The 14835-nt window shown below is 45.1% G+C and overlaps 1 protein-coding gene across 2 annotated transcripts in view; it reads right to left on the reverse strand.

The window, feature by feature from the left end:
- Window positions 1-1951: 1951 nt before the first annotated feature.
- The window catches only part of SPAG17 (sperm associated antigen 17), a 119265-nt gene continuing 106381 nt past the window's right edge, over window positions 1952-14835 (reverse strand). The window contains exons 43-48 of one of the 2 annotated variants that reach the window (XM_074853919.1): window positions 14397-14548; window positions 13756-13925; window positions 9804-9864; window positions 7131-7275; window positions 5812-5949; window positions 1952-2529 (exon numbers count right to left, since the gene is read on the reverse strand). In XM_074853919.1, coding sequence (XP_074710020.1) covers window positions 5813-5949; window positions 7131-7275; window positions 9804-9864; window positions 13756-13925; window positions 14397-14548 — 665 coding nt within the window. In that variant the 3' untranslated portion in view covers window positions 1952-2529; window position 5812. Of the gene's footprint in view, window positions 2530-5811; window positions 5950-7130; window positions 7276-9803; window positions 9865-13755; window positions 13926-14396; window positions 14549-14835 lie in introns of those variants that run through there. The other variant, XM_074853900.1, reaches the window with a different exon arrangement.

Raw genomic sequence — 14835 nt, forward strand, 5'->3', positions numbered from 1 at the left:
CTTTCTAACTTGAGCTTCATATGGAGTTTTAATTGCAGCCCAGTTGTCACTGACGACTGTCTTTGACTTACTTAGGTTCTCTGTTAGTAGCAATTATGCACAACGCAAGCGGTTCAGCTGGTCAATCTTTTGGCAGTACCTCAGGTGCAATAACCACTCCTCTTAGAGTAACTGTTGTTAGTAAATAACTTTGTCAGGGAGCTGTTGGTTCACTTGCTTCTTCAGAGTCTGGGTAATTTACAGCAGCACTTCGTGCTCCAATTCCAGGAGGTGGGTCTCAGACTGTGGAAATTGCAGTCTTTATACAGCTCTGCCAGTTGTTTCTGGTTGCCTCTATAATTTTATATTTGGCCAGATACGGATGAAACTTGTGATCAAACAGCTCCACTCAAACATGTCTCCATCCTGACTTACTCTGTTCTGTTCCTTTACTCTCCCTCATAAGAGGGATTACTGCAGTGGGAGGGAAAGGAGGCGCTGTGGGATGATGAGTGGTGTTGGTAACCTTAGTGGACATCCTGTATCCACGTGAGCTGCTGCTGTAATGCACTGGCCCGCTGGGGAAATAAAGAAACAAAAGTCTTATAAGTGGATGGGTGGCTTGTGACACCACAGTGCACCTTCAGCAGGGATGACTGAGGAGAGAGACACCAAAACCAGGTACCAAAAGGGGAAGGCTGACTCGTACGCCTCCGTGTGATTTGCTCCGTTTACCTTAATGCCAGGGAGAGAAATGTTATGGAACCTACGTAATGAGCTGCTGTTTTGATGATCCTCGGCGAGACCTGGGAGAAAAAACATGGCCACAGGTGCATGTGAACTCAGGGACTGGTGACAAGGATGTAGATGGTGGTATACAAGAGTGACTTGGGATGCAGAGTTGTCATCCCACGATGATGGCGGGTGTCTCCTTTGATCATCAAAGTTGGAACATGTGGGATTCCTTCACCTTTGTTCCTTGTCTCTGGGATTTGGGAAGAATCCTTGGAAGAAAAGGTCTTTGAGGTGTGGAAAGTTGGTTGTCCTCTTTCCATAGGTGCTGACACAGGCTTCCCCAGTGAACTTTCCCTCTGGTTCTCTGATTTGTGTCACTTCCAGTCTGTACCGGCAGCACTGGATCGCCTCGGTGCCCAGAATGTGCTCCCGGGGGACTGATGGAGGACTGCTGGCTGCGCCTACAGAAAACTGAAAAGCATCCGGGCAGAAATCAGCAGAGCCAGTAGCAAAATCATTGGCATTGGAGAATCCTGGATCAAGTTTGACACTGCTTCTTGTGGTGTTTTCTCATCTGCAGGCAGGGCTTAAACAACATCCACAGCTGGGTATCTGGTTCGGCACCTTCCTGAGCTGGCTTTTAGCCTTGGTTAATAGGCTAGATCTGACTCAAAGAGCTCGATGGGCAAATAGCCGTGACTGGTGGGGCAGTGGAAAACACCAGCGCAGTACTCAGATGGCTACTGAGGGAGCTCAGCATCTGCTTTAAATGGAAGAGGTCTGCCCTGTGCCAACAACCCACCGATATATTAGAATTCTGATATCCTTGGGCACCTCACCTTGCCCTTTCTTAGTGAAACTCCCTGGATTTACAAACCTGAGCTCGCAGTGGTGAAAGCTATTATTTAATACCCAATCGTGGGATTCTCAGTCACTGTAAAGTGTTGAGAGAAGTCATTTGCATGTGTCAAGGAAGATTCCCCATCTCAGGATATCACATGCTGGAAAAAGGATGAAGCACAGGGGAGCACAGGAGAGCACACTGTTGGAAATTAATTCATAAAAAGAAAGCAGAACTGCACTTGGATATACAAATATGGTGCCTCATAAAGAGACTGAGATGTTTTCTTGTAGTCACTACTGTGTAAGTAGGAACAAAGGGGGGAAAAAAGGCCGTATCTAAGTGGCTCAGTCCTCCACTGTGAAGAGATGTGCTGATGAGCATTTGAAGATGATCAAGTCTGATAGTGAAGAGGATATAAGCAGAATCCCTGTCAATCCCTCTCTGTCAAGTGTAACTTTGTGTACTCATAATCCCCATCTGGTGTCTGCAGCTAATTAAATGTAGGTGAACACACAGAAAATTAAGCCTATGATTGTGAAAGCAAATAGTAACTTAGGAATTAGAAGACCAGAGCAGATCAGCAGCTCTTTCTTGAAGAGTCACAGTTGACTTCAGTGAAACCTGCTGCATGCAAAGATTTCAGGTGCCTCAGCACAGGTTATAGAAGCCTAAACCCCTTTAGAAACAAAGTAAAGCTGTTGGGAACCATTTGGCACTTCTGAAGTACAGAGTATCAGACATTGGCGTTGAAATATAGTAATCTTTCCTCTGTTTGCATTTCAGAGAGCCACGTCAGAAGGCTGTGCAACATTTGGACCACTTCTCCCATTGATAGGGGACAGACAAAATATTTATTCACGTTAATCAGATTAAATAAATGAAAAAGTTACATTGGGATGTTTCCATAACGTTGCACTAAAATTCAGGTATTTCAGTATTGCTGATCTTCAGGTTTATTCTAGGGCTCTGACCTGTAGTGAAAGAGGAGAGAAAATTAACATGGAAGGAAAGAAAAAAAACCCCAAACTCCACCTCTACCTTTGTATAGGTGTTGAAGGAAACCCAGCGATTACGTCCCCATCCTTTGCAAGTGTTGTGCGAGCACTGTGACTGCTGTGGCCTGGCTTCAGCAGAACTGGCCTCTGCTCTTGCTGTTTCTCACACGGGCTTCAACTAGATTGAGTTTGCCTTTATTTCACAAATTGAGTGGAATAAAAATTGTGATGATGAGTTCAGGATGGGCAGGAACACTGAAGGCTTTCATGGGCAGCTTCCTATGCAGGATTTAATTTTGAGTATACCGAGAGGACCTTTGTGAAATGTTTTACATTTAAATGAGAAATAACTAAGGAAATACAAATGAGATATGACTTAAGTTTGGTTAGGTGATGCTTCATCAGTGATTTTTGCTTGTTGGTCTCTGCTAGGAGGTGTGGCAAATGTGTGATCAAGCCTAATATTGCAGGGAAGTTTCTAGGTCTGAGTGGAGAGAATCTCTGGCTCTGGTAATAACCAGCTGGGAAAGGTGATGTGAACTCAAAAGTTTGTCACAGTGTCTCTGCAAGGACTTAACTATTTCTATTCTGGATGGTTGAACAAGACTATTTAACCAAATACAGGACTTGACTTAACCTAGGAGTGTCAGTGTCTCATGTTTCACATGTCACCAACCAGTCCAGGAGATTTTGTGGGGAGGAATGTTCAAAGAGGCATTTCATACCATTGCTTGGGTAGCATGGGGTAGCTTCAGTAGGAATTATCAATCAATTCACAAAAACTTTGTCAGAGCAGAAGGGAGCGTTGGCTGTGGTGGCAGCAACTATGATTAGCTGGATTAGCCATGTGGGAGGAGAATACTGTGGAGTTAATTTCTCTCCACTTGGAGATTTGATGAGGGGTGACACTGATCAGAATTTCAGTTGGGCCTGTTGGGACAGGGGGGTGTCTCACTGAATTGTGAACTGATTGGGTGAGTACTTCTCTTCCATTTCAACAAAAAGGGAGAGAAGTTAGTCTAAATTGCCTTCACTGATGAGCTCCAGGTTGTAAGCCCCTAACCTGGAAGGCATTAAATTTGCTGTTCTTCTAGACTATAATTGAATGTTACTCTGGGGGTAAAATTCCACACTGGAAAATGTAAGAAGATACTTAAACAGGAAAAAAAAAAAGCTATGTTTGATGTACTCTGGGCAGTCCTAGAGCAGATGCAGCAGAGGTGCACGTCTCTCTGAAGTTTCTTTTAAGAACTGAGTGTTGTGGTCACTTTTTTCCTCCAGAGGAGAGGAAATGATACACAGCTGGGATTTCTTTACTGACTTGTTAGATAACATGGCCAACTTACAGATGTTAAAGCTGAAAGAAAAAGATGATGTCAGTGTTACACATGAGGCACATGGGGACTCTCGAGCTGAGGAGAGAAGAAACATCCACAGGGTTCCTGTTTGTGAACTGTCACCATCGATTGTATTGTAGGGCGCCTGAGTTGATATGGGTGAGAGGAAACACCACCCTAACGTTAAATTGTTGGCTGATGGTTTGAGGAGAAATTCCCAATAGGCTTTTTTTGTTGGCAGGGAAGACTTACCCATTCTCTGTACAGTCTGATTCTCTAAGGCTACAGAAATGTGCTGTATGAAACGATGTGTTCAGAGGGTTGTGTGTGCGTGAACTTACCATGTTAAGGTTGCCCTGTCTACCTGTAAGACTCCCATCCCTTACTAGACTTGTTGTCAGTGTCAAAGGGTCAGCAGTAAGACTTGGTTTTAGAAAGTGAAGAGTGTTAAATAGAGGCTGATTTATGAAGGCTTAACTGTGATAAATCAATGACTTATTTAATGTGGAAGATGGTTAAGTGTAGGATTTGGGACAGGGCTGGGGAGGCTCTGCTGTGAGTGCCCCCACTGAGCTGGGCGTGGTAGTCCTCTGTAAATCTCTTGCAGTGAGTTCTTTTGGTTAACGCCATCCAGTGCTTCCCTTTTCTTGTGTCAGGTCGTCATAGAATCATAGAATGATTTGGGTTAGAAGGGACCTTAAAGACCATCTAGTTCCACCCCCCTGCCATGGGCAGGGACACCTTCCACTAGACCAGGTTGCCCAAAGCCCTGTCCAACCTGGCCTTGAACCCTTCCAGGGAGGGGCAGCCACAGCCTCTCTGGACAACCTGTGCCAGTGTCCCACCATCCCCACACTAAAAAATTTCTTCCTCATATCTAATCTAAATCTTCCCTCTTTCAGTTTGAAACCATTACCCCTCATCCTATCCCTACACTCCCCAATAAAGAGTCCCTCCCCACCTTTCCTGTAGCCCCTTTAAGTACTGGGAGACTGCTATAAGATCTCCCTGGAGCCTTCTCTTCTCCAGCTGAACACCCCCAACTCTCTCAGCCTGTCCTCACAGGGGAGGTGCTCCAGCCGCTGATCATCTTCATGGCCTTCTCTGGACCCGCTCGAGCAGGTCCTTGTCCTTCTTATGTTGGGGGCCCCAGAACTGGACACACACTGCAGGTGGGATCTCATGAGAGTGGAGTAGAGGGTGAGAATCCCCTCCCTCGACCTGCTGGCCACACTTCTCTTGATGCAGCCCAGGACACGGTTGGCTTTCTGGGCTATGAGCACACATTGCTGGCTCATGGTCAGTTTTCCATCCACTAATACCCCAAGTCCTTCTCTGCAGGGCTGCTCTCAGTCCACTCCTCGCCCAGCCTGTATTTGTGCTGGGGACTGCCCTGACCCATGTTCAGGACCTTGTACTTGGCCTTGTTGAACTTCATGAGGTTTGCACGGTCCCATCTCTCCAGCCTGTCCAGGTCCCTCTGGATGGCACGTCCCTTCCCTCCAGCGTGTGACCACACCACACATCTTGGTGTCATTGGCAAACTGCTGAGGGTGCCTCGATCCCACTGTCCATGTCTCCAGCAAAGATGTTAAACAGCGCCGGTACCAACACCCACCCCTGAGGAATGGCACTTGTCACTGCTCTCCGCTTGGACATGGAGCTGCTGACCACAGCTCTTTGAGTGTGACCATCCAGCCAATTCCTTATCCACTGAGTGGTCCATCCATCAAACTCATGTGTCTCTAGTTTAGAGACAAGGATGTTGTGCGGGACAGTGTCAGATGTCACGTCTGTGTGATGTGTGCATGACAGCTTTGCTGTCATTTGCATGAGGTTTGATGATGTGGATCAGAAACCAAGAGGAGGTCAAACAACTGTACTTTAATTTACAGCTGGTATTACTGCATCCAGTACTTACATTAACTAGAAAGCTTTCGGGGTAGCGTAATCCGGAACCGTGGCTTGGGGCTTGTAGGAACTGCCCGGACTGTTGTGGCCATCCCACCCTGGGGGTATCCTTGTGGGCGGCACTCATAAACATCACTGGTTAACACAGGTGGAATATCATGTTAAGGATCTAACCATTTCTGTATGTTTATGTAACTTAAATAGTACATGTCAAGGCTGGAATGGATTCTGGAAATAAGGCTGTGAAACAGCTTGAATCTGGACTGCTTCCCTCAGCTCAAAGATTAAAAGACCCTTGGGGAAGGGCAATGTTTTGGAGGCTGGTCTGCAACTGTGTGTCTGAGGGCTGGGTGAGTGGGAACAGAGCAGGAGTTGCCTTTGCTGCTATGTCAGCAGTCCTGTCTAGCTCAGCTCTGCAGTAATGGGCCTGAAAGACTTCTGTGGATGACTGTGAAGTAAAGTTGGGGAGTTTCGGTGTCGCTTCAGAGCATATAAAATAAAGCCTCAGTGGAGTTGCTGTTAGCTAGTCCTCTGGTCAGTCTCAGAGGACCCTGAAGTTCTGCCTTCTTTGGTAAGGGCGGTGCTTACCAGGAGTGGAGTTTCTTGCCTTGCTATTTCATTTACAGGTTTAAAGAAGACCTCTTCTCCCAGGCTTTTAAGTGTAAATCTGATTGAAAGTCAAAACAGAACTTCACCCTTTCTTCTGAACTTGCCCTTAAAAAAGGAGCCTGTAATTTTATGTAAAAAAATAGTTTCTGGAGCACAAGGGAGAGAGAAATAATGGTTCTTGACTTGCATTGTTTTCTTTTACTCTACCTCTGACCTCAATTAAACAGCTGAAAATCCCACTGAACCCACACTGGGCTGGTTTCTGACAGCATTCATGCATTTCTGTGCTTGTGTGTCTGCTGGAGCAGGGATTGTCTCTTTAGTATCCAGGATGATACATGATTTTGTTGCTCACAAGGCTGTACTGTCAGATGCTACTATAAGTTCAAAAATGTTATAAAGGCTTTCCAATGGGGGTGGTGGGGAAGAGTTCCTATTATTTTCATTTCTTTTTTAAAAACTACATCTTTCTGAGCTTACCATTCTTCCTTTCCCCACTTTTCAAACCCTTGTTACTCTGGTGTAAGTTGCTTTTGATGTCAGAATCATTTGCTGTGCTTTTGAAAACACCCATCTGCGTGTCACTGAAAAGGACAGTGAAACTTGCTACCTCAGCAGCCTGCACTGGAAACGATGCTTAAGGCTCCTGAGGAGGTGGACGGTCCCCAGGGTTGATGCTAGAAGGTGTGTGCATGTGGGAAGTAAGACAACAAAGGATATTTGCTCTCACAGGCAGGAGAAGAGTCTCTGTTTCTGTTAATATTTCAATATCATGGGAAACTTCTTCAAGGCTACCAGTATCTTCACCTCCAATTACCATGGCAAAAATCTCTATCTCCAGTTCCACCTGCAAGCCTGCTGCCACCTAGGAGAGATGGGGGATTACTCACAGGTAAGGTGCATGTTCCATACATAGTGTCCCTCCAGTAGTCCTCAGAGCTGGTTCTTGTTCTGTTTGTCTGATGAAATTAAAGGCTTAGTGGCCAGCACATGTGATTGTGTGGCCAGTTACCCAGTATTTGTTTCACTAGAAAGGTCTGTACGAAACTGTCTCTTCACATTGCAGTCTGAAAGAAAACTCCCAAGTGTTTGCATTTTTTCCCCTTAAATTTCCTTTTAGGTTCCAGAGGGAATAAGGGGAATTGGGACAGCTGGGGGACAATCAGAGAGGTGGTCGGTGCCCCAAGCCTGTCAGTGTTTAAGAGGCAGTTGGACAATGCCCTTAATAACATGATTTAACCTTTGGTCAGCCCTGAAGTGGTCAGGCAGTTGGACTAGATCATTGTTGTAGGTCCCTTCCAACTGAAAGTCTATTCTGTTCTACTCTAAAAAGAACATAGAGGTAGGGAGAAAAGGGAGATACAAAAAGGATGGAATTGTGGAGAGGAAAAGAGAATGGAAGTTATTTTAGCCATCTGTCTGGACTCCTGTAAAGCCTTTGACACCGTCTCCCCAACATCCTCCTCTCTAAATTAGAGAGAGATGGATGTGATGGGTGGACTCTTTGGTGGATTAGAAATTGGTTGGATGGTCACATCCAGAGGGTAGTGGTCAACGGCTCAACGTCCAGATGGAGACTGGTGACAAGTGGGTGACAAGTGGCCCCTGACCCCTCGGGGGTCTGTACTGGGACCAGTGCTGTTTGATATCTTCATCAGTGACACAGACAGTGGGATCAAGCACACCCTCAGCATGTCTGCTGATGACACCAAGCTGAGTGGTGCTGTTGACACGCCTGAGGGATGGGATGTGCCATCCAGAAGGACCTGGACAAGCTCAAGAAGTGGGCCCATGTGAACCTTGTGAAGTTCAAGAAGGCCAAGTGCAAGGTCCTGCATGTGGGTCAGGGCAACTTCCAGTATCAATACAGGCTGGGGGATGAAGGGATTGAGAGCAGCCCTGGGGAGAAGGACTTGGGGGTACTGGTGGATGAAAAGCTGGACATGAGCCAACAACATGCCCTTGCAACCCAGAAAGCCAACTGTATCCTGGGCTGCATCAAGAGAAGTGTGGCCAGCAGGTCGAGGGAGGGGATTCTGCCCCTCTACTCCACTCTGGTGAGACCCAACCTGGAGTACTGCATCCAGCTCTGGGATCCTCAGCACAGGAAAGACATGGACCTGTTGGAGTGGGTCCAGAGGAGGCCACAAAAATGATCAGAGGGATGGAACACCTCTCCTGTGGAGAAAGGCTGAGGGAGTTGGGCCTGTTCAGCCAGGAGAAGAGAAGGCTCCAGGGAGACCTTATTGCAGCCTTTCAGTACTTAAAGGGGGCTTATAAGAAAGATGGAACAAACTTTTTAGCAGGGCCAGTTGTGATAGGACAAGGAGTAATGGTTTTAAACTAAAAGAGAGTAGATTTAGGCTAGATATAAGAAATTCTTTAATGTGAGGGTGGTGAAACACTGGACCAGGTTGCCCAGAGAGATGGTAGATGTTTCCATCCCTGGAAACATTCCAGGTCAGGTCAGATGGGGCTCTGAGCAACCTGATCTGGTTGAAGATGTCCCTGCTTGTTGCAGGGGGGTTGGACTAGATGACCTTTAAAGGTCACTTCCAACCCAAACTATTCTATGATTCTGTGATTTTTAAGTACTGAGTTGTGGGTAGGGCTCTGGACTAGGAGGTTTAACTTGCATTCTGACTCTGCCTCCTTGCACAAGCCAGTGCTTCTTGATTCCATGCATGTAAAAACAGTGGCAAGGATATTGCCTGGTATTACCTGGATGCTGTGGGGATACTGGCCAGCACAATATTTATTCACTTACAACGGAGAGGTGAAGAGAGAGACTGAATAAAAGCAGTAACCGTGGAAGCTTCCTACTTACTGGGGCAGTTTCGCATGCTATGGTGCTTTGCTAGATAAAAGACATAAGGTGGAGAATAGTTGCAAGCAGAAGAAATGGTTGATGGAAGAGTTTACTAGGCTCAACTCTTGAAGGTATCAATACAGGAGATAAAAGTCTAGGCCTAAGACAGAGCAGATATAACAAATACCCTGAAGGATGGGAAAACTCAGAGGTAGTGGTAGAGTATCCTGTTTGCTTCAAAAAAAGCTCTCTTTAACCTCAGTGCTTGACCTGCTCTTTTCCACTGAACTTAAATGTGCTTATCCCTTTGCATTCTGGTGCAGGCTCTGAGACTCAGAGTGCATGGGGTGCTTGGTTGAAGGCAGCAGAGGGACAGTGAAAGGCAGCATCACTTCACAAATCATGTACCCTGCCAGCTCTATTTCCAGGCAGCTGGTGTGAGAAAACCCCTAGATGACAGAATCAGCTAGGTTGGAAAAGACCTTGAAGATCATCTAGTCCAACCATTAACCTCACACTGACCGTTCTCAATGGCCTGAGGGCCAGCTAAGTCTAGCAAAAACCAAAAGATCTGTGTAACGTACAGGTCCTGGTGTGTACATCACTCTCAGTCCTGTGTGTGGAGGTGGTTGCTTCACCCGAAACCTGTCAGAAAGAGAAGAGAATCAGTTTGCCAGAAAATGTCTCAGGCAAGCAGAAGGCACTGCTGGGAAGCAGGCTGTCTGCTCTTCCTCTGCTTGTGCAAATGACAACAGCATTTGTTAGCTCATCCTTCCCGTCACAACGTACAGCTTGGGCTACGGCGGTATTCCTGGGCTTCTCGCCAAGGCTGAGGTTTCCAACAAAAAACCCCAAAGGAGCAGACTAATGGGCCAAAGACAGTCTCCGGGGAGCTTGTTACACTGCCTGGTCCTTACAACAGACCACGAAACATCAGCATTCTAAGCCTGCAGACACAAAGGGAGCTGAAGGACAAACCACATCATCTTGGCAAACACCTGTGTGTTGCACACCCAGAAGTCCTTAACAATCTTTATTTCATGTGCTTTGATATGATTCTATTGCAGAAGGCATGATACTGGTATAAATTTTGTGTAAACTGTCTTTAATTTCACAGTACCCACTAAGGCAGTAGTTTCACTTCTTCATTTCTCACTGTTTCACATCTGTGCAGTCCTTTTGTGCACACAACTTCTCCTGTTAATGATCTTTAGAGATCTTAGAGCAGATACGACCTCTACTTCTGCAAGGCTCTGGACTTTATCCTGTGGTTTTCATTTCCACCTGAAGAACAGTTACCAGCATGCACTTGCACCAGAAGCTGTTAAAGGAAAGGCAGGAGAAGAGGCATTCCTAGGATACAGAAAGCTCTGGCAGACTTACAAACAGGCTCTCAGAATTCCTGTGCTTTCTCTGGAGTGCTGGCTGTTATGAGAAACCGGGCTTGATTTTTGTCAGGATGTCCAACAAGATCAGGCTATGGCATGGATAGTTTGGAAGGTGCATAGTTAACTACTGACCCTGTCATGGAAAAGTTTTGGCTTCAGCACGAGGCAGACAGGGCTCAGAATTCCCCACCCTTGGCCCTACCCCTGCCCTCAGCATGTTCTGCTGTCATTCAGCAGCCAGACACTTATTTTCTCAAAAGGCTTAAAAGATAAGTTGGATTTATCAGAATCATGGTGGTATTTTTCTTGACTGTCTACATACAGTGCCCTGGCATGAAAAATAAAAAAATAAAATGTAATGTGCATATCTTGAGCTCTAGGATGTTGGTATGTGATCTGCTGATTTATCATGGCATGTGCCATGATGCTTAAATGTGCATTAAAGTAAAAAATGTCTCTTTGAGGCTGTATCTAACTAGTCTGATTAAAAAAAAAAAAAAGAGTAATCTGCTATCCATCCTGATAGAAGAAGCTGTACAGTAGTCTCTCAGCTGGTCTTGAACAGATTGCTAAGGTGTCTACTTGGCTGAGTACTCACAAGAGATCATGATGATCCCAGCAGGGTAAGTCTCCTGTGAGCTCCTCTTTTGATGATAATTAGCTACCCAAGGAGGAGGAACAATAAATGTTTATTTCACTCCAGCACTGTGGTACTGTCACAGACTGTTCATAAGCAAGAAACTGTTGGTAAAGAGGATGTCTCAAACAACTCGAGTGGGTCGCCCTGTGGGGGGGAAGCGGACCGAGCTCTGCAGAGATGGGGAAGTGGGCCCTTTCTCTCCCTCTCCCTCCTGGTGTTGCCCAGAGACAGAACTTGCCTCACTGTGCAAGTACCACCCAGAGAAAACAAGAATTTTCTGAAACAGCCTGTTGCGTAGGCATAAAACAGACTATATAAAGGCAATACCCCACCTATGTCTTTGTTGATCTGCCACCTGCGGACCACGCTGGCTCTTCTGTGGCAACATGGGGTCCAAGGGTGGTGATTTTCATATCCCCTCCTCTTTCCTCTTTCTGTTCTCTCTCTCTCTCACACACATATTTATGTGTATAAGTTTTGTAGGAGTTGAATTGCGATCGGTTGATCATTGAGGAGTCTCATTGCCAAAGCGCCTTTATTCATTCTTGGGACGGTTATCAGTTGATTGTTGCCAAATTGTCTCCATTCACTTAGTAAAGTGGTCAGTTAATGAAGTCACCAGCACAATTTTTCCTCTGAGTCATCGTGGTGACTCGGTCCACCCCGCAGCTCTGCCGAGCAGCAACCGGCTCGTCCACCCGCACACAGGCTCTGGGGAATTCAAAAGATTCACCCCCCTCGTAACCCACCGTGGGGGACCAGACAGGTACCATAGTAAAGGGATGCTGTGACTGCTGAGGTAGTGTCGCTGTGACACCTCTCTCCACTCTCTTTTTAAAGAGGACATCAAACTGTAGGTCACCTGCATCCGGAAAAAGGAAGTTTGGCAGGTGCTTGCTCATGTGAAGAGTGCTCCAAAGAAACAGGATCCAGAAGCTGCAGCACATCAGGGCCATAAGACTTGCACGCTCAAGCCCAAGAATGTTTCATGCCCTCCTTACTGTTTTTCTTAAACCAGTGCTAATGTTGCAGGAAGAAACAAAGATTGTTTATCACCAGTGCTAAGAAGAAGAACCAGCTTTTGAATGGATGACCTAGACCAACATGATAGTAGGACGTTTATTTCCATGCTTTCAGTTAGCCTCCCTGTCCTGGGACCTGTGGGTCTAGCAGAAAAAAGACCCATATAGCAGGAGTGGTCCAAGCCTGGCTTATTCTTAAGTTTCTGAAAGAACTGTATGTAATTGTCCATTAGGACAAATGGATGAGATTGGCCTAAATAGCAGCTTTCAGTTAACTGGTAAATAAACTAACAACCTCTCCAGCTGCAGGAGGTGATTGAGAATCACCTCCTGCAGCTGGAGTGAGAGGCTGACATTGGAAAACTTTCTTGGAAATAGCTATCTTAGAACACAGGAATTTAAAAAGCTTTGTTTTTTGGCTCCTGGGGCTTTTGAGCCATCTGAAATGAAAGCTTCCCACCGAGTACTGCAATTCTTGAAACCAGCTGGAGGGATTATAACCATTCAAATGAAGCTGTTTTGAAGTGACAAACCTTAGGTGGAAGCCCAGAAGCTGTAAGGACTTAAAGAGATTGTTGTTGTAGGCTCTCCTCTAAGCTAAAAAGCAAGGTACATATAGCACTGCTAAGGCAAGTGCAGTTGAGCAAACTGAGTGGGAGGAATATGTTTTTCCCTCTTTTCTGTCACATTTATGGCACCTGGGAGGACAGGGGTCATAAGCACACCCGCCTGAATAACGCTTAAAGTAAAACCACTGGAACTGTGCTGGTGCAGGAGTGACTGAATGAACGTATGTGCAGTCACTCAACAGGGGAATTCTAAGTAGAGAAGAGCAATCAGAAGCATTTTCTTAATGTATTTATATATTCTTTAAACCACAGCTGAGTAAATATGATAATTTCCTGTGATTTGTCATGTAGGGCACAAGACAATCTGCTGGACTGCAGACCTAGAAATGGACTTACTTATCCATTGGAAGGCAGTGCAGTGCTATTTTGTCCCACGCACTGACAGGGGTAACAGTAAGGGCAATGTGTGCACAAATAAGTGCTTTATTTCATCCTCGGCCTCTTCTTGTTCCCAGTGTCATCACTGGAGCTGTTTCTCAGTGCACTGAAGACGTGTGTCTGCCTGAATACAGCCGCATTTCCCAAAGCCAAATGTAGTGCTGGTTACCATGAAAGACTTTGTTCCTTGAACCGAAGAACTTCAATAAAAAACAGTAAATCATCTGTGATGGGCCAGGACTATGCATACAGGACCTGCTATTTCTTACTGCTTTCTATTTTCCTAGTAACACTAATATGCAAATAATGTTGAAGTATTTCTAACATTATCTCCTCTCCTCGATCCAAGTCATTATCAAATGATTCTACATATAAAAATGCCATTTGTTATCAAAGTTAAGCAGATCAGAAGGTTGACGACGAACAAGCAATGCATGTTTGGACAGTTAAAAACCAAGGTACTGAAAATTCAAACTAACCTTGAGAAGTTCACGCCAACATTCTTCAGGATCACGGTGGCTGCATAGGTGCAGCCTTCCTTTAGCACTCCGAGTGTCACTCTGGGTGGAATGAGATGGAAGCCACTAAGATGCTGTCTTGCTGTTGCAAGAGAAGATGTGTTGACCTTTCCTGCGGCAGGATCTTCTATCTTTGCAAACAGAATTAAAATATTAGATGATAGTGAAAGTTGGTGGCCATCAAGTTAAGTTCAGAGTTACTTAACCTACATTTGACCTCTGTCCACTCTTCCTGAAGAATCTGAATAAAAACTGAAGAGGCACTTTGAATGTTCTCTGCAAATTTATACTGGTTTGAGTTTTCAGACTTTTTAAGCCATTGAGATATCACAGGGGGAGTGGGGGAAGCTCAGCTCTTTTTGGAAATCAGAGCTTTTATGTGGGTGCTTGGTGCAGAACTATGGTTTTGGCATATGAGTTTGTCCTAGCAGCTGAGAGGAAAGGTACTTTTAGAATTGCCATTAAACTTACACATAAATTGCAACCACTATGTTTCAGTAAACAGATTCAAAATACTTTCCAGTATTACTCCAGAGTGAAGATTTTATGCAAAAGAGATGATTGAGAGGATATTAATATTAACAACAAAGATGTTGGTTTACCTTTTTATTTGGTATGGAGTTTGGTTTTCTCCCTTGAAGGGATGATGGTAATTTCACTTTCTCTTTTCTTGGCTGTCCTGCAGCATTCACCAGCAGACTCTGAACTTTACGTTTAAAGGGTGTCTCTTGTGATCTTGCAGCCTTGCCTAGGTCTGGAAAGGAAAGATTTCCAAAAGCATGAAAAACTAAGCATCATATTCAGCCTAATCCTGAAGTTCTTGATCAGATAAGATTTTTATTTTCTGTGAAAGCATTTGATTAGCACAAGGACAGAAGAATTGGTCTCATTTTTATTTAAGAGGTCAAGAAAGGCATTAAGAAACCCCCTAATAGTAGCAAGTAATTAAAATTTAACTAATAAGTAAAGTTGTACAATTATTAGAACTAATTAGTTGGAAGCATCTCAGTGGAAACTCGCAATGAAGATATAAATACCTGT

The sequence above is a fragment of the Strix uralensis genome, chromosome 2 (genome assembly GCF_047716275.1).
Source record: "Strix uralensis isolate ZFMK-TIS-50842 chromosome 2, bStrUra1, whole genome shotgun sequence".
Taxonomy (NCBI): domain Eukaryota; kingdom Metazoa; phylum Chordata; class Aves; order Strigiformes; family Strigidae; genus Strix; species Strix uralensis.